Genomic DNA, 19009 nt, shown 5'->3' with positions numbered 1-19009 from the left:
CAGTGAATCACTCGGGACTCTAAAGCACCCGAGAGCGTTTTTTTCGATGCAATTCACTGTTAAAAATGGCTGTGATATCTACAGTTAATCACTGTATTAAACACAGTAACCTTACTGTGTATGATCTTTACAGTAAGTCGCTGTAATTGTTACAGTTAGACAGTGTAAACACGACAAAATCACAGTAGTATAAGTATTACAGTGGAAAACACAGTAGTTGAAGCATTACTGTAAGAAAAATCACAATAGCCAGTATTATACTGTAAATAGAAACGTAAGCTACTGTATTTTTATTGTCAATGTCGTTGATGAATGAACATTGAGAATTTATATTAACAGATTTTTATTTATATATATATATATATATATATATATATATTATACATATTATCTGTTTATTTATTATTTATTCATCACTCTTACTATTGATTGTTTGAATTTTTGCCTTGTTTTTATATTGTGTCGCGTACTTGTATGTCTATCGTGTTATGTGTCTCGTCACCGTGGGATAGAGAAAACGTCATTTCGCTCTCTTTGTGTGTTGTGACATGTGGAGAGATTGACAATAAAGCTGACTTTGACTTTAAGGTTTTGACTTTGATATATATATATATATATATATATATATATATGATATATATATATATATGTATATCATAATGAAATCAATAATTATCATATAAATATCATATAAAAATTATGACTTCAATAATCATTATGTCATAATGACTTACCATGGCATTTTTTTTATTCCTAGCATTAGTTTTTTTCCGTTTTCTTTTTCACTGGCGGGTATGGGGTGACATGGGCTGACATGAATGTATCCAATGAGGATCGAGTGTGTTCAACGGTCCTGCTTTGAATGGCCAATCAGGTCAAAGTAAAGGGGACAAATCGCGATCACAGCGCTTGCATCTCTGGCTCCGACAACAACTTTTCTTATAAGACCTTGTCTTGTATTGTGTGTTTTTTTGTTGTGTTTCTATGTGTTTGCGTCGTCTGCGTTCATTTGTTTCACTTTGGCTGCGAAAACGGCACCGAGAGAGCGCTGTTTTTCGATCGCGAGAGAGAGGGCAGACAGAGCTAGCTACTGGTAACGTTAACTGTTAGCTAGCTTGTGATAGCAGTAACTTTAACTGACCAGATTGTCTTTTTTTTAAACTTACTGAAGCCACAAAATGATATATGTATATATATACATGTAGTACTTGCTGCGACAGTACGATGGTCGTTACTGTGTCGTTATTTTATATTTTTATGCTGCGCAAGAGAAGAGTATTTTCCCGCCTTTCTTTTTTTCTTCACCTTCTCCGCCTCCGTATGCGTTTTCCTTCGGGAGGCAGCACCACCAAGCACACGTCGCGACGTCCAGAAACTCGGTAAGTAGGACTACTATCACTATAAGTAATAAAATAAAATAGTAATACACAAGTAGTAATCAGTTTGCTTGCCATCAGTTACTATATATGCTCCTTTTATCTGTTTTATGTACAGCTTGTAAGATGTGTATGCTCCCTGCCCTGTTTTTACAGTCATTCATGTGAACCAGATCATTTATAAAATGGACTGCTGTGAAATATGATTTTTGTTATGTCTGACTTTAAGGAGAGACAATCCTGACTGCAAAAAAATGGATGCTGTCGATCGAGGGGAGGGTCATAATCCCACCTGCTGCTCACGTGGCTGACTTCACCACTGTCTTGGCCACTCTCTTCGCCTGTTACTATGTTTTCAACCTAGAGTATCAGGTGGAAACCTGCACAACTTTGGAATTTATTCAGAGGTATTAACCGATAAAATTATATACCTAACTTTATTCCCACTGGCCTTTTCTATATCTCTTTGATAATTGCAATTGTCTCAACCTGTAACTCATTTCATATGTTTTTGGTCAGGATTAATCCTGACTCCACCAAGTGCAGTGCCAAGGAGCAGATGAGCCGGAAGACTGGGAGAGTGGTGAGGAGAAAGACTTGATACATGAACCCCCATGTGATCTCCTTCATCATGGAGTTCATGAAGGCTTCACTTCATGGAGGCTAACTGACTAGATACAGGTGAGGTTCAGATAACGGTCACAACTAATTTGCATATCAGCTGTTTCAATGCAGAGATTTATTTTCTCTCCGATCTAACTTGCGACATATTCAAATCGATTTTTAATCATCTCATGAGTAATCGTTACATCCCTACTAATAATATAACTCCAACCTTGCTAATTGCATGAGTGTTCCTGCAGCCATGTGACACACTTCCTATCAGGAACAAGTATCTTGACATGACAACGACATCACCATCATCTTAATGTATTTTCTTCTTTAATTTCAGGGCTCCTGTTTTGTCCAAGCCCAAGGAAGTTTTGTCTAAAAGGTTTGGTAATGTGCTTTATGTTCCTGTTCACAAAAAAAATAAATAACCCTGTTAACAAATTTCTTGTTGTCTGTTGTTAATTGAAATATTTTAGAATATGGGTCATTCTATTAATGATTAATACTAAATCACTGATTCAGCATTTAAATTGTACAGTGAGAAACTCAATTTACAATGATTACCTGGTACCTACTGTTACTGCATTGCAATATACAATACCGTTCATTTGTTTGTACAGTAAATAAACCAGTTATTTAAAGGCAACTGAAAGCGCGGTATTTCATTGATATTTATTCTGCAGTTAAGCAACTAATACTGTAAATGCAAATAAAATCAGTTTTTAATTTTTTAGTATACAGTTAAAACATCTAACTGTAAATAAAACTGAAATCACAGTATTTAAATGTTATTTTGTATACAGTTAAACAACTAATACTGTAAACGCAACTGGAATCACAGTATTTAATTGTTATTTAGCATACAGTTAAAACATCTAATACTATAAATCCAACTGAAATCACAGTATTTAACTGTTATTTAGTCCACAGTTAAAACATCTAATACTGTAAATACAGCCAAAATCACAGTATTTAACTGGTTTTTGCTTTACAGTAAATACAATAATACTGTAAATAGGGAATACAGTATATCTACTGTAAAACGTTTTTACAGTAAGTTACTGGTTACTAGCTGCCAGTTAATTACTGTAAATTTCTCGGAAATTTTTTTACAGGAGTGACGGGAGCGGCACAATTCAGAAAAAGTGCTCAGCTCGCCGAGAAAATGCGATTTAAGCAATAAAATTAAAAATGCTTATAAAACATAAACCAAACGTTGGAGGTGGTCATTTCTTAATGCGCAGTAATAAACTCGGCACTCTAAAGCACCCGAGAGGGTTTTTTTCGATGCCAACCTAACCAGAGTGACGGGAGCGGCACAATTCAGAAAAAGCGCTCAGCTCGCCGAGAAAATGCGATTTAAGCAATAAAATTAAAAATGCTTATAAAACATAAACCAAACGTTGGAGGTGGTCATTTCTTCGTGCGCAGTGAATAACTCGGCACTCTAAAGCACCCGAGAGCGTTTTTTTCGATGCCAACCTAACCAGAGTGACGGGAGCGGCACAATTCAGAAAAAGTGCTCAGCTCGCCGAGAAAATGCGATTTAAGCAATAAAATTAAAAATGCTTATTAAACATAAACCAAACGTTGGAGGTGGTCATTTCTTCATGCGCAGTGATAAACTCGGCACTCTAAAGCACCCGAGAGCGTTTTTTTCGATGCCAACCTAACCAGAGTGACGGGAGCGGCACAATTCAGAAAAAGAGCTCAGCTCGCCGAGAAAATGCGATTTAAGCAATAAAACTAAAAATGCTTATAAAACATAAACCAAACGTTGGAGGTGGTCATTTCTTCATGCGCAGTGAATAACTCGGCACTCTAAAGCACCCGAGAGCGTTTTTTTCGATGCCAACCTAACCAGAGTGACGGGAGCGGCACAATTCAGAAAAAGTGCTCAGATCGCCGAGAAAATGCGATTTAAGCAATAAAATTAAAAATGCTTATAAAACATAAACCAAACGTTGGAGGTGGTCATTTCTTAATGCGCAGTAATAAACTCGGCACTCTAAAGCACCCGAGAGCGTTTTTTTCGATGCCAACCTAACCAGAGTGACGGGAGCGGCACAATTCAGAAAAAGTGCTCAGCTCGCCGAGAAAATGCGATTTAAGCAATAAAATTAAAAATGCTTATAAAACATAAACCAAACGTTGGAAGTGGTCATTTCTTCATGCGCAGTGATAAACTCGGCACTCTAAAGCACCCGAGAGCGTTTTTTTCGATGCCAACCTAACCAGAGTTACGGGAGCGGCACAATTCAGAAAAAGCGCTCAGCTCGCCGAGAAAATGCGATTTAAGCAATAAAATTAAAAATGCTTATAAAACATAAACCAAACGTTGGAGGTGGTCATTTCTTCATGCGCAGTGATAAACTCGGCACTCTAAAGCACCCGAGAGCGTTTTTTTCGATGCCAACCTAACCAGAGTGACGGGAGCGGCACAATTCAGAAAAAGCGCTCAGCTCGCCGAGAAAATGCGATTTAAGCAATAAAATTAAAAATGCTTATAAAACATAAACCAAACGTTGGAGGTGGTCATTTCTTCATGCGCAGTGATAAACTCGGCACTCTAAAGCACCCGGAGCGTTTTTTTCGATGCCAACCTAACCAGAGTGACGGGAGCGGCACAATTCAGAAAAAGTGCTCAGCTCGCCGAGAAAATGCGATTTAAGCAATAAAATTAAAAATGCTTATAAAACATAAACCAAACGTTGGAGGTGGTCATTTCTTCATGCGCAGTGAATAACTCGGCACTCTAAAGCACCCGAGAGCGTTTTTTTCGATGCCAACCTAACCAGAGTGACGGGAGCGGCACAATTCAGAAAAAGTGCTCAGCTCGCCGAGAAAATGCGATTTAAGCAATAAAATTAAAAATGCTTATAAAACATAAACCAAACGTTCGAGGTGGTCATTTCTTAATGCGCAGTAATAAACTCGGCACTCTAAAGCACCCGTGAGCGTTTTTTTCCATGCCAACCTAACCAGAGTGACGGGAGCGGCACAATTCAGAAAAAGTGCTCAGCTCGCCGAGAAAATGCGATTTAAGCAATAAAATTAAAAATGCTTATAAAACATAAACCAAACGTTGGAGGTGGTCATTTCTTCATGCGCAGTGATAAAGTCGGCACTCTAAAGCACCCGAGAGCGTTTTTTTCGATGCCAACCTAACCAGAGTGACGGGAGCGGCACAATTCAGAAAAAGTGCTCAGCTCGCCGAGAAAATGCGATTTAAGCAATAAAATTAAAAATGCTTATTAAACATAAACCAAACGTTGGAGGTGGTCATTTCTTCATGCGCAGTGATAAACTCGGCACTCTAAAGCACCCGAGAGCGTTTTTTTCGATGCCAACCTAACCAGAGTGACGGGAGCGGCACAATTCAGAAAAAGTGCTCAGCTCGCCGAGAAAATGCGATTTAAGCAATAAAACTAAAAATGCTTATAAAACATAAACCAAACGTTGGAGGTGGTCATTTCTTCATGCGCAGTGAATAACTCGGCACTCTAAAGCACCCGAGAGCGATTTTTTCGATGCCAACCTAACCAGAGTGACGGGGGCGGCACAATTCAGAAAAAGCGCTCAGCTCGCCGAGAAAATGCGATTTAAGCAATACATTTAAAAATGCTTATAAAACATAAACGAAACGTTGGAGGTGGTCATTTCTTCATGCGCAGTGATAAACTCGGCACTCTAAAGAACCCGAGAGCGTTTTTTTCGATGCCAACCTAACCAGAGTGACGGGAGCGGCACAATTCAGAAAAAGTGCTCAGCTCGCCGAGAAAATGCGATTTAAGCAATAAAATTAAAAATACTTATAAAACATAAACCAAACGTTGGAGGTGGTCATTTCTTAATGCGCAGTAATAAACTCGGCACTCTAAAGCACCCGAGAGCGTTTTTTTCGATGCCAACCTAACCAGAGTGACGGGAGCGGCACAATTCAGAAAAAGCGCTCAGCTCGCCGAGAAAATGCGATTTAAGCAATAAAATTAAAAATGCTTATAAAACATAAACCAAACGTTGGAGGTGGTCATTTCTTCATGCGCAGTGATAAACTCGGCACTCTAAAGCACCCGAGAGCGTTTTTTTCGATGCCAACCTAACCAGAGTGACGGGAGCGGCACAATTCAGAAAAAGTGCTCAGCTCGCCGAGAAAATGCGATTTAAGCAATAAAATTAAAAATGCTTATAAAACATAAACCAAACGTTGGAGGTGGTCATTTCTTCATGCGCAGTGAATAACTCGGCACTCTAAAGCACCCGAGTGCGTTTTTTTCGATGCCAACCTAACCAGAGTGACGGGAGCGGCACAATTCAGAAAAAGTGCTCAGCTCGCCGAGAAAATGCGATTTAAGCAATAAAATTAAAAATGCTTATAAAACATAAACCAAACGTTGGAGGTGGTCATTTCTTAATGCGCAGTAATAAACTCGGCACTCTAAAGCACCCGAGAGCGTTTTTTTTCGATGCCAACCTAACCAGAGTGACGGGAGCGGCACAATTCAGAAAAAGTGCTCAGCTCGCCGAGAAAATGCGATTTAAGCAATAAAATTAAAAATGCTTATAAAACATAAACCAAACGTTGGAAGTGGTCATTTCTTCATGCGCAGTGATAAACTCGGCACTCTAAAGCACCCGAGAGCGTTTTTTTCGATGCCAACCTAACCAGAGTTACGGGAGCGGCACAATTCAGAAAAAGCGCTCAGCTCGCCGAGAAATTGCGATTTAAGCAATAAAATTAAAAATGCTTATAAAACATAAACCAAACGTTGGAGGTGGTCATTTCTTCATGCGCAGTGATAAACTCGGCACTCTAAAGCACCCGAGAGCGTTTTTTTTCGATGCCAACCTAACCAGAGTGACGGGAGCGGCACAATTCAGAAAAAGCGCTCAGCTCGCCGAGAAAATGCGATTTAAGCAATAAAATTAAAAATGCTTATAAAACATAAACCAAACGTTGGAGGTGGTCATTTCTTCATGCGCAGTGAATAACTCGGCACTCTAAAGCACCCGAGAGCGTTTTTTTCGATGCCAACCTAACCAGAGTGACGGGAGCGGCACAATTCAGAAAAAGCGCTCAGCTCGCCGAGAAAATGCGATTTAAGCAATAAATTTAAAAATGCTTATAAAACATAAACCAAACGTTGGAGGTGGTCATTTCTTCATGCGCAGTGATAAACTCGGCACTCTAAAGCACCCGAGAGCGTTTTTTTCGATGCCAACCTAACCAGAGTGACGGGAGCGCCACAATTCAGAAAAAGTGCTCAGCTCGCCGAGAAAATGCGATTTAAGCAATAAAATTAAAAATGCTTATAAAACATAAACCAAACGTTGGAGGTGGTCATTTCTTCATGCGCAGTGATAAACTCGGCACTCTAAAGCACCCGAGAGCGTTTTTTTCGATGCCAACCTAACCAGAGTGACGGGAGCGGCACAATTCAGAAAAAGTGCTCAGCTCGCCGAGAAAATGCGATTTAAGCAATAAAATTAAAAATGCTTATAAAACATAAACCAAACGTTGGAGGTGGTCATTTCTTCATGCGCAGTGATAAACTCGGCACTCTAAAGCACCGAGAGCGTTTTTTTCGATGCCAACCTAACCAGAGTGACGGGAGCGGCACAATTCAGAAAAAGCGCTCAGCTCGCCGAGAAAATGCGATTTAAGCAATAAAATTACAAATGCTTATAAAACATAAACCAAACGTTGGAGGTGGTCATTTCTTCATGCGCAGTAATAAACTCGGCACTCTAAAGCACCCGAGAGCGTTTTTTTCGATGCCAACCTAACCAGAGTGACGGGAGCGGCACAATTCAGAAAAAGCGCTCAGCTCGCCGAGAAAATGCGATTTAAGCAATAAAATTAAAAATGCTTATAAAACATAAACCAAACGTTGGAGGTGGTCATTTCTTCGTGCGCAGTGAATAACTCGGCACTCTAAAGCACCCGAGAGCGTTTTTTTCGATGCCAACCTAACCAGAGTGACGGGAGCGGCACAATTCAGAAAAAGTGCTCAGCTCGCCGAGAAAATGCGATTCAAGCAATAAAATTAAAAATGCTTATAAAACATAAACCAAACGTTGGAGGTGGTCATTTCTTAATGCGCAGTAATAATCTCGGCACTCTAAAGCATCCGAGAGCGTTTTTTTCGATGCCAACCTAACCAGAGTGACGGGAGCGGCACAATTCAGAAAAAGTGCTCAGCTCGCCGAGAAAATGCGATTTAAGCAATAAAATTAAAAATGCTTATTAAACATAAACCAAACGTTGGAGGTGGTCATTTCTTCATGCGCAGTGAATAACTCGGCACTCTAAAGCACCCGAGAGCGTTTTTTTCGATGCCAACCTAACCAGAGTGACGGGAGCGGCACAATGCGATTTAAGCAATAAAATTAAAAATGCTTATTAAACATAAACCAAACGTTGGAGGTGGTCATTTCTTCATGCGCAGTGAATAACTCGGCACTCTAAAGCACCCGAGAGCGTTTTTTTCGATGCCAACCTAACCAGAGTGACGGGAGCGGCACAATTCAGAAAAAGCGCTCAGCTCGCCGAGAAAATGCGATTTAAGCAATAAAATTAAAAATGCTTATTAAACATAAACCAAACGTTGGAGGTGGTCATTTCTTCATGCGCAGTGATAAACTCGGCACTCTAAAGCACCCGAGAGCGTTTTTTTCGATGCCAACCTAACCAGAGTGACGGGAGCGGCACAATTCAGAAAAAGTGCTCAGCTCCCCGAGAAAATGCGATTTAAGCAATAAAATTAAAAATGCTTATAAAACATAAACCAAACGTTGGAGGTGGTCATTTCTTCATGCGCAGTGAATAACTCGGCACTCTAAAGCACCCGAGAGCGTTTTTTTCGATGCCAACCTAACCAGAGTGACGGGAGCGGCACAATTCAGAAAAAGTGCTCAGCTCGCCGAGAAAATGCGATTTAAGCAATAAAATTAAAAATGCTTATAAAACATAAACCAAACGTTGGAAGTGGTCATTTCTTCATGCGCAGTGATAAACTCGGCACTCTAAAGCACCCGAGAGCGTTTTTTTCGATGCCAACCTAACCAGAGTAACGGGAGCGGCACAATTCAGAAAAAGCGCTCAGCTCGCCGAGAAAATGCGATTTAAGCAATAAAATTAAAAATGCTTATAAAACATATACCAAACGTTGGAGGTGGTCATTTCTTCATGCGCAGTGATAAACTCGGCACTCTAAAGCACCCGAGAGCGTTTTTTTCGATGCCAACCTAACCAGAGTGACGGGAGCGGCACAATTCAGAAAAAGCGCTCAGCTCGCCGAGAAAATGCGATTTAAGCAATAAAATAAAAAATGCTTATAAAACATAAACCAAACGTTGGAGGTGGTCATTTCTTCATGCGCAGTGATAAACTCGGCACTCTAAAGCACCCGAGAGCGTTTTTTTCGATGCCAACCTAACCAGAGTGACGGGAGCGGCACAATTCAGAAAAAGTGCTCAGCTCACCGAGAAAATGCGATTTAAGCAATAAAACTAAAAATGCTTATAAAACATAAACCAAACGTTGGAGGTGGTCATTTCTTCATGCGCTGTGAATAACTCGGCACTCTAAAGCACCCGAGAGCGTTTTTTTCGATGCCAACCTAACCAGAGTGACGGGAGCGGCACAATTCAGAAAAAGCGCTCAGCTCGCCGAGAAAATGCGATTTAAGCAATAAATTTAAAAATGCTTATAAAACATAAACCAAACGTTGGAGGTGGTCATTTCTTCATGCGCAGTGATAAACTCGGCACTCTAAAGCACCCGAGAGAGTTTTTTTCGATGCCAACCTAACCAGAGTGACGGGAGCGGCACAATTCAGAAAAAGTGCTCAGCTCGCCGAGAAAATGCGATTTAAGCAATAAAATTAAAAATGCTTATAAAACATAAACCAAACGTTGGAGGTGGTCATTTCTTCATGCGCAGTGATAAACTCGGCACTCTAAAGCACCCGAGAGCGTTTTTTTCGATGCCAACCTAACCAGAGTGACGGGAGCGGCACAATTCAGAAAAAGCGCTCAGCTCGCCGAGAAAATGCGATTTAAGCAATAAAATTAAAAATGCTTATAAAACATAAACCAAACGTTGGAGGTGGTCATTTCTTCATGCGCAGTGATAAACTCGGCACTCTAAAGCACCCGAGAGCGTTTTTTTCGATGCCAACCTAACCAGAGTGACGGGAGCGGCACAATTCAGAAAAAGTGCTCAGCTCGCCGAGAAAATGCGATTTAAGCAATAAAATTAAAAATACTTATAAAACATAAACCAAACGTTGGAGGTGGTCATTTCTTAATGCGCAGTAATAAACTCGGCACTCTAAAGCACCCGAGAGCGTTTTTTTCGATGCCAACCTAACCAGAGTGACGGGAGTGGCACAATTCAGAAAAAGTGCTCAGCTCGCCGAGAAAATGCGATTTAAGCAATAAAATTAAAAATGCTTATTAAACATAAACCAAACGTTGGAGGTGGTCATTTCTTCATGCGCAGTGAATAACTCGGCACTCTAAAGCACCCGATAGCGTTTTTTTCGATGCCAACCTAACCAGAGTGACGGGAGCGGCACAATTCAGAAAAAGTGCTCAGCTCGCCGAGAAAATGCGATTTAAGCAATAAAATTAAAAATGCTGATAAAACATAAACCAAACGTTGGAGGTGGTCATTTCTTAATGCGCAGTAATAAACTCGGCACTCTAAAGCACCCGAGAGCGTTTTTTTCGATGCCAACCTAACCAGAGTGACGGGAGCGGCACAATTCAGAAAAAGTGCTCAGCTCGCCGAGAAAATGCGATTTAAGCAATAAAATTAAAAATGCTTATAAAACATAAACCAAACGTTGGAGGTGGTCATTTCTTAATGCGCAGTAATAAACTCGGCACTCTAAAGCACCCGAGAGCGTTTTTTTCGATGCCAACCTAACCAGAGTGACGGGAGCGGCACAATTCAGAAAAAGCGCTCAGCTCGCCGAGAAAATGCGATTTAAGCAATAAAATTAAAAATGCTTATAAAACGTTGGAGGTGGTCATTTCTTCGTGCGCAGTGAATAACTCGGCACTCTAAAGCACCCGAGAGCGTTTTTTCGATGCCAACCTAACCAGAGTGACGGGAGCGAAACAATTCAGAAAAAGTGCTCAGCTCGCCGAGAAAATGCGATTTAAGCAATAAAATTAAAAATGCTTATAAAACATAAACCAAACGTTGGAGGTGGTCATTTCTTAATGCGCAGTAATAAACTCGGCACTCTAAAGCACCCGAGAGCGTTTTTTTCGATGCCAACCTAACCAGAGTGACGGGAGCGGCACAATTCAGAAAAAGTGCTCAGCTCGCCGAGAAAATGCGATTTAAGCAATAAAATTAAAAATGCTTATTAAACATAAACCAAACGTTGGAGGTGGTCATTTCTTCATGCGCAGTGAATAACTCGGCACTCTAAAGCACCCGAGAGCGTTTTTTTCGATGCCAACCTAACCAGAGTGACGGGAGCGGCACAATTCAGAAAAAGCGCTCAGCTCGCCGAGAAAATGCGATTTAAGCAATAAAATTAAAAATGCTTATTAAACATAAACCAAACGTTGGAGGTGGTCATTTCTTCATGCGCAGTGAATAACTCGGCACTCTAAAGCACCCGAGAGCGTTTTTTTCGATGCCAACCTAACCAGAGTGACGGGAGCGGCACAATTCAGAAAAAGCGCTCAGCTCGCCGAGAAAATGCGATTTAAGCAATAAAATTAAAAATGCTTATAAAACATAAACCAAACGTTGGAGGTGGTCATTTCTTCATGCGCAGTGATAAACTCGGCACTCTAAAGCACCCGAGAGCGTTTTTTTCGATGCCAACCTAACCAGAGTGACGGGAGCGGCACAATTCAGAAAAAGCGCTCAGCTCGCCGAGAAAATGCGATTTAAGCAATAAAATTAAAAATGCTTATAAAACATAAACCAAACGTTGGAGGTGGTCATTTCTTCATGCGCAGTGATAAACTCGGCACTCTAAAGCACCCGGAGCGTTTTTTTCGATGCCAACCTAACCAGAGTGACGGGAGCGGCACAATTCAGAAAAAGTGCTCAGCTCGCCGAGAAAATGCGATTTAAGCAATAAAATTAAAAATGCTTATAAAACATAAACCAAACGTTGGAGGTGGTCATTTCTTCATGCGCAGTGAATAACTCGGCACTCTAAAGCACCCGAGAGCGTTTTTTTCGATGCCAACCTAACCAGAGTGACGGGAGCGGCACAATTCAGAAAAAGTGCTCAGCTCGCCGAGAAAATGCGATTTAAGCAATAAAATTAAAAATGCTTATAAAACATAAACCAAACGTTCGAGGTGGTCATTTCTTAATGCGCAGTAATAAACTCGGCACTCTAAACACCCGTGAGCGTTTTTTTCCATGCCAACCTAACCAGAGTGACGGGAGCGGCACAATTCAGAAAAAGTGCTCAGCTCGCCGAGAAAATGCGATTTAAGCAATAAAATTAAAAATGCTTATAAAACATAAACCAAACGTTGGAGGTGGTCATTTCTTCATGCGCAGTGATAAAGTCGGCACTCTAAAGCACCCGAGAGCGTTTTTTTCGATGCCAACCTAACCAGAGTGACGGGAGCGGCACAATTCAGAAAAAGTGCTCAGCTCGCCGAGAAAATGCGATTTAAGCAATAAAATTAAAAATGCTTATTAAACATAAACCAAACGTTGGAGGTTGTCATTTCTTCATGCGCAGTGATAAACTCGGCACTCTAAAGCACCCGAGAGCGTTTTTTTCGATGCCAACCTAACCAGAGTGACGGGAGCGGCACAATTCAGAAAAAGTGCTCAGCTCGCCGAGAAAATGCGATTTAAGCAATAAAACTAAAAATGCTTATAAAACATAAACCAAACGTTGGAGGTGGTCATTTCTTCATGCGCAGTAATAAACTCGGCACTCTAAAGCACCCGAGAGCGTTTTTTTCGATGCCAACCTAACCAGAGTGACGGGAGCGGCACAATTCAGAAAAAGCGCTCAGCTCGCCGAGAAAATGCGATTTAAGCAATAAAATTAAAAATGCTTATAAAACATAAACCAAACGTTGGAGGTGGTCATTTCTTCATGCGCAGTGAATAACTCGGCACTCTAAAGCACCCGAGAGCGTTTTTTTCGATGCCAACCTAACCAGAGTGACGGGAGCGGCACAATTCAGAAAAAGCGCTCAGCTCGCCGAGAAAATGCGATTTAAGCAATAAATTTAAAAATGCTTATAAAACATAAACCAAACGTTGGAGGTGGTCATTTCTTCATGCACAGTGATAAACTCGGCACTCTAAAGCACCCGAGAGCGTTTTTTTCGATGCCAACCTAACCAGAGTGACGGGAGCGGCACAATTCAGAAAAAGCGCTCAGCTCGCCGAGAAAATGCGATTTAAGCAATAAAACTAAAAATGCTTATAAAACATAAACCAAACGTTGGAGGTGGTCATTTCTTCATGCGCAGTGAATAACTCGGCACTCTAAAGCACCCGAGAGCGTTTTTTTCGATGCCAACCTAACCAGAGTGACGGGAGCGGCACAATTCAGAAAAAGCGCTCAGCTCGCCGAGTGTTATGTATTGACTTGGAAGTGTTGTTTCTCGTTTGCATATTGCATTGTTTGGTATGCTCTACTTTTTGTTGCCCTTCTCCGTGCGGTGTGGTGTGATTGGTCAGCGGATGAATATCATTGTGATGAGGCTTGTTCAGGAAATAAAAACACGCTAACAAAAGTAACGTGAATCTGTGCTCTTTACAAAGGTTATGTAAGAGAATAAACATAACAAAATTGGCGACGAGACTTAAAAAGGACCCTACAAATGCGGAGGAGGAACGGACACAAGTGAATAGTGCTTCATGGACTTGGTTGTGAGGACGTAAGTTTCGTCTGCTCGCCCCGGATTCTGCTCTGATCAAGCTAGCCGGAGGTGAGGACGGGTGTCGCTCAGGACCAAGGTAAAAGTGAACGGACGCCAAGAAAAGTGAAAAAAATGTCCGGAATCTTGGGAAATATGGACATATTTGACAGTTCGGTAGAAGACTGGACAACTTATGTGGAAAGAGTTGAGCAGTACTGCCTAGCTAATGAGATACAGGACGAAAGAAAAGTAGCTGTCCTACTCAGTGTCATGGGCGCCAAAATGTATAACTTACTCCGTAGCCTGGTCGCCCCAGCTAAACCGGCAGACAAAACATTTGATGAAATAATGCAGATAATGAAAAGTCATCTAAACCCAGCTCCATTGGTGATTGCTGAGCGCTTTAGATTTCACAAGAGAAACCAGTCAAGGACGGAGACGGTGTCAGAGTACATCGCAGAACTGAGGAAACTGGCCGAACACTGTCAGTTCAGAGACGGACTTTCAGATGCTCTGAGGGACAGGTTCGTGTGCGGGCTGCACAACGAGAGCATTCAGAAACGGCTTTTGACGGAGGACAAACTCACCTTGCAACGAGCAGTGGAAATAGCTGTTTCAGCGGAGACAGCAGCAAGGGATGCGACGGAGCTTCAAGGTAAAAACGCAGCCACAAGCTCTGTGTTTAAACTGCACACCAAACGGCATAATACCAAAGCAAAGCCCTGTTTCAGATGCGGTAAACAGTCACATGACCCCGCAGAGTGTTGGTTTAAGGATAAAGACTGCCGACAATGTGATAGAAGAGGGCACATACAGAAGATGTGTAAATCAAAGTACAGTAATGCAAAAGATAAACACAATATAAGAAAAGGACAAAAATTGCACAAAGTAGCACAGACAGATTCTGACAGTTCAAGTGAGGAAGAATTGGCTTGTTTAGGGCTGTGTGCTACAGAAGAGAATGACGGTGATGTGATTTGGCTGACACCAAAAATTAATGGAGTGCCATTAAAAATGGAACTGGACACAGGGTCAGCACTGTCGATCATATCATTCAACGACTACAAGAAAATGTTCCCAGACACTAAACTGTCACGCACCAGTGTAAAACTGAAGACATACACAGGAGAAAAGGTTGCACCACTGGGAAAACTCAAAGTGAAAGTGAAATACAGAAACCAAAAGTGCAATCTTGAGCTGTTCGTCCTTAAAGAGGGAGGTGTACCACTATTTGGTCGTAGATGGCTACGACAAATCAAGCTTAACTGGCATGAAATAAAGTCCATGCACATAGCCTCCAAACAGCTCACAGACATGAAGTTAACTGAGATACTGGATAAACATGCACATGTGTTCAGCGAAGGCATAGGAACAATGAAACACATCAAAGCACGTCTCGAGCTGGAAGAAGGTGCAAAAGCAAAGTTTCATAAAGCACGCCCTGTTCCATATGCGCTACGCCCAAAAGTTGAAGCTGAGCTGCAAAATCTCATGGATCAAGGAATAGTATCCAAAGTGGACTGGTCTGAGTGGGCTACACCAATCGTACCTGTTGCCAAGAAATCTTCAGACAAAGTGCGCATTTGTGGTGATTTCAAAGTAACTGTTAACCCTGTCATGCATGCAGACCAGTATCCACTCCCTCGCATCGATGACATTTTTGCATCTCTAGCAAATGGTGAGCACTTCACAAAGATTGACCTCGCACAAGCATATCTACAGATGGAAATGGATGAAAGTTCACGCAAGTACCTCACCATAAATACTCACAAAGGACTATACCAATACAACCGGCTTGTATTTGGTATTACAAGTGCCCCTGCGATATGGCAACGTGCAATGGACCAAGTGCTACAAGGAATCCCAGGTACTCAATGTTACTTGGATGATATTATTGTTACTGGTTGGGACAAAGATTCACACTTGCAAAACTTGAATGCAGTTCTAACAAAACTGGAAGAATATGGTCTAAAAGCAAACAAAAAGAAATGTGAGTTTTTCAAGGAGTCCATTGAGTATTGTGGACACAAAATAGACAAGCACGGACTTCACAAAACGCAGGACAAAATTGAAGCTGTAGTAAAATCTCCACAACCAGAAAATGTCAGCCAGTTACGCTCATTTCTTGGCCTTGTTAACTATTATCACAAGTTTTTGCCAAACCTTTCCACTGTGCTGCACCCACTGAATGCACTACTGCACCAAAAGGCAAAGTGGGACTGGACTAGAGACTGTGAACAGGCATTTACAAAGGCAAAGGAACTCGTTATTTCAGACAAGGTGCTCACACACTTTGATCCAAAGCTTCCCCTATGTCTAGCCTGTGACGCTTCACCTTATGGCATTGGTGCAGTTCTATCTCACAAAATGACTGATGGCTCTGAACGCCCCATTGCCTTTGCATCACGCTCTTTATCACCAGCAGAGCGTAATTATGCACAGATTGACAGAGAAGCTTTAAGCTTAGTGTGGGGTGTTAAGAAGTTTAACCAATACCTGTATGGAAAACACTTCATGCTGATTACAGATCACCAGCCTCTTGTTTCCATTTTCAGTCCAAAGAAAGGTGTTCCTGCTATGGCTGCCGCTCGTTTACAACGTTGGGCTCTCTTTCTTGGAGCACACACCTATACCATAGACTATAAAGGGACAAAACTACACGGAAATGCTGATGGTCTCTCTCGCCTTCCTCAACCACTGACAGAGAAGGCTACTGATCCTGCTTTAAATCTTCACATGCTGCAAATGGAACCACTTCCGGTGACTTGCGCTCAAATAAGCAAAGAAACAAGAAACGACCCTCTGCTATCTCGAGTGTATGACTTAACTGTTAATGGCTGGCCAATGCATGCAGATACTGAACTTAAGGACTATTTCACCAGAAAAGACCAACTTACTGTGTCCCAAGGATGTGTCCTGTGGGGGTCACGCGTTGTTGTACCTCCCAAACTGCGATCCAAAGTTCTAAACTCGCTGCATGATGGGCACATGGGGGTAGTTAAGATGAAAAGTCTTGCTAGAAGTTATGTGTGGTGGCCTGGCCTTGACAACCAAATTGAAACTCTGGTCAAAACATGCAGAGGATGTCACCAGACTCAGCGCTCACCTCAGATTGCCCCTGTCCACACTTGGGAATGGCCTGTTGCCCCATGGCAACGCATTCACATTGACTATGCTGGACCTTTCATGGATCACATGTTCCTTATTGTGGTCGACGCTCATTCAAAATGGCCCGAGGTTTTCACTGTAAAGAAAGCAACTACAACTGTAACAGTGAACCAGTTACAGATGCTTTTTGCACGTACAGGATACCCTCTTCAGCTTGTAAGTGACAATGGTACCCAGTTTACTAGTGAGGAGTTTCAGATCTTCCTGAAAAGCAACGGAATAAAACACCTTACTTCTGCTCCTCACCACCCTGCAACGAATGGACTTGCTGAACGTTTTGTACAAACTTTCAAACAGTCGATGAAAGCCAGTAGGAGGGAGGAAGTTCCACTACAGCAGAAAATCGCCAACTTTCTGCTAGCCTACAGAAACACTCCACATACTACTACTGGACAGTCACCTGCAATGTTGTTCATGGGAAGAAACCTAAGATCTCGTTTAGATCTCCTGAAACCTGACATCCGAGAACATGTTTCAAACAGACAATGTTCACCAACTCAATTACAAAGGAAACTAAGATCATTTGACATCGGACAAAAAGTATTGGCAAGAGACTATCGTAACCAAGGCGACAAGTGGCAACATGCGGAAATTTTGACGCAAACTGGACCACTCTCATTCATATACAGTGAGTGTTGAGCCTAATGTCGTCTGGCGCAGACATGTTGACCAGCTTTTGGACGCATCACCTGGAAATGCCGCTACTCAAACTACGACACCTACTGACCCACAAAACCCTAAGGACAGTACTCCAGCCTCTGACATCACCCCTGAAGAAAACATGTCCACACCGGAGCTAATGGACATACACAAACCAATGACAAACCTACCTGATCCTCCTGGACGCAGATATCCTGAGAGGGTTCGCAAACCACCAGACAGACTTGATTTATAAATGTTGAAAAGAAACAAATGTTCTTTAAAAGAAAAAAAAAAAAAAGTTGTTAATATTTGATGTTGAAAATTGTTGTGAATTTTGAAATGCCTCTAAAAAGAAAAGTATACACTTAATAGCACATAGAAACATAGTACTATTATTTTTTTATTTGATGATTATTGGTGCATCTAAGCTGGAAGAGAGGAATTGTTATGTATTGACTTGGAAGTGTTGTTTCTCGTTTGCATATTGCATTGTTTGGTATGCTCTACTTTTTGTTGCCCTTCTCCGTGCGGTGTGGTGTGATTGGTCAGCGGATGAATATCATTGTGATGAGGCTTGTTCAGGAAATAAAAACACGCTAACAAAAGTAACGTGAATCTGTGCTCTTTACAAAGGTTATGTAAGAGAATAAACATAACACCGAGAAAATGCGATTTAAGCAATAAATTTAAAAATGCTTATAAAACATAAACCAAACGTTGGAGGTGGTCATTTCTTCATGCGCAGTGATAAACTCGGCACTCTAAAGCACCCGAGAGCGTTTTTTTCGATGCCAACCTAACCAGAGTGACGGGAGCGGCACAATTCAGAAAAAGTGCTCAGCTCGCCGAGAAAATGCGATTTAAGCAATAAAATTAAAAATACTTATAAAACATAAACCAAACGTTGGAGGTGGTCATTTCTTCATGCGCAGTGATAAACTCGGCACTCTAAAGCACCCGAGAGCGTTTTTTTCGATGCCAACCTAACCAGAGTGACGGGAGCGGCACAATTCAGAAAAAGTGCTCAGCTCGCCGAGAAAATGCGATTTAAGCAATAAAATTAAAAATGCTTATAAAACATAAACCAAACGTTGGAGGTGGTCATTTCTTCATGCGCAGTGATAAACTCGGCACTCTAAAGCACCCGAGAGCGTTTTTTTCGATGCCAACCTAACCAGAGTGACGGGAGCGGCACAATTCAGAAAAAGCGCTCAGCTCGCCGAGAAAATGCGATTTAAGCAATAAAATTAAAAATGCTTATAAAACATAAACCAAACGTTGGAGGTGGTCATTTCTTCATGCGCAGTGATAAACTCGGCACTCTAAAGCACCCG

The 19009-nt window shown here is 41.6% G+C and overlaps 1 protein-coding gene and 1 long non-coding RNA gene across 3 annotated transcripts; both read left to right on the top strand.

The window, feature by feature from the left end:
- Nucleotides 1-898: 898 nt before the first annotated feature.
- On the top strand, nucleotides 899-2409 carry LOC133147305 (uncharacterized). Its single transcript, XR_009711630.1, has 4 exons — nucleotides 899-1379; nucleotides 1606-1783; nucleotides 1896-2057; nucleotides 2329-2409. It is a non-coding gene; the product is annotated as an uncharacterized LOC133147305 (long non-coding RNA).
- An 11257-nt stretch (nucleotides 2410-13666) lies between these two features.
- LOC133147295 (uncharacterized protein K02A2.6-like) lies at nucleotides 13667-17997 on the top strand. 2 transcript variants are annotated; one of them, XM_061271289.1, is made up of 2 exons: nucleotides 13667-14520; nucleotides 16421-16524. In XM_061271289.1, exons 1-2 carry the CDS (start codon nucleotides 13998-14000, stop codon nucleotides 16501-16503), a joined length of 606 nt encoding a protein of 201 aa, XP_061127273.1. In that variant the 5' UTR covers nucleotides 13667-13997; the 3' UTR covers nucleotides 16504-16524. The 2 variants fall into 2 exon arrangements, with proteins under 2 accessions (XP_061127273.1, XP_061127272.1); XM_061271288.1 differs by having other exon boundaries at nucleotides 13673-13962; nucleotides 14273-17997.
- Nucleotides 17998-19009: the final 1012 nt, after the last annotated feature.

Source organism: Syngnathus typhle, unplaced genomic scaffold, assembly GCF_033458585.1.
Source record: "Syngnathus typhle isolate RoL2023-S1 ecotype Sweden unplaced genomic scaffold, RoL_Styp_1.0 HiC_scaffold_41, whole genome shotgun sequence".
In the NCBI taxonomy this organism is placed as follows: Eukaryota; Metazoa; Chordata; class Actinopteri; order Syngnathiformes; family Syngnathidae; genus Syngnathus; species Syngnathus typhle.
This window is presented reverse-complemented; position numbering and strand designations above follow the sequence as displayed.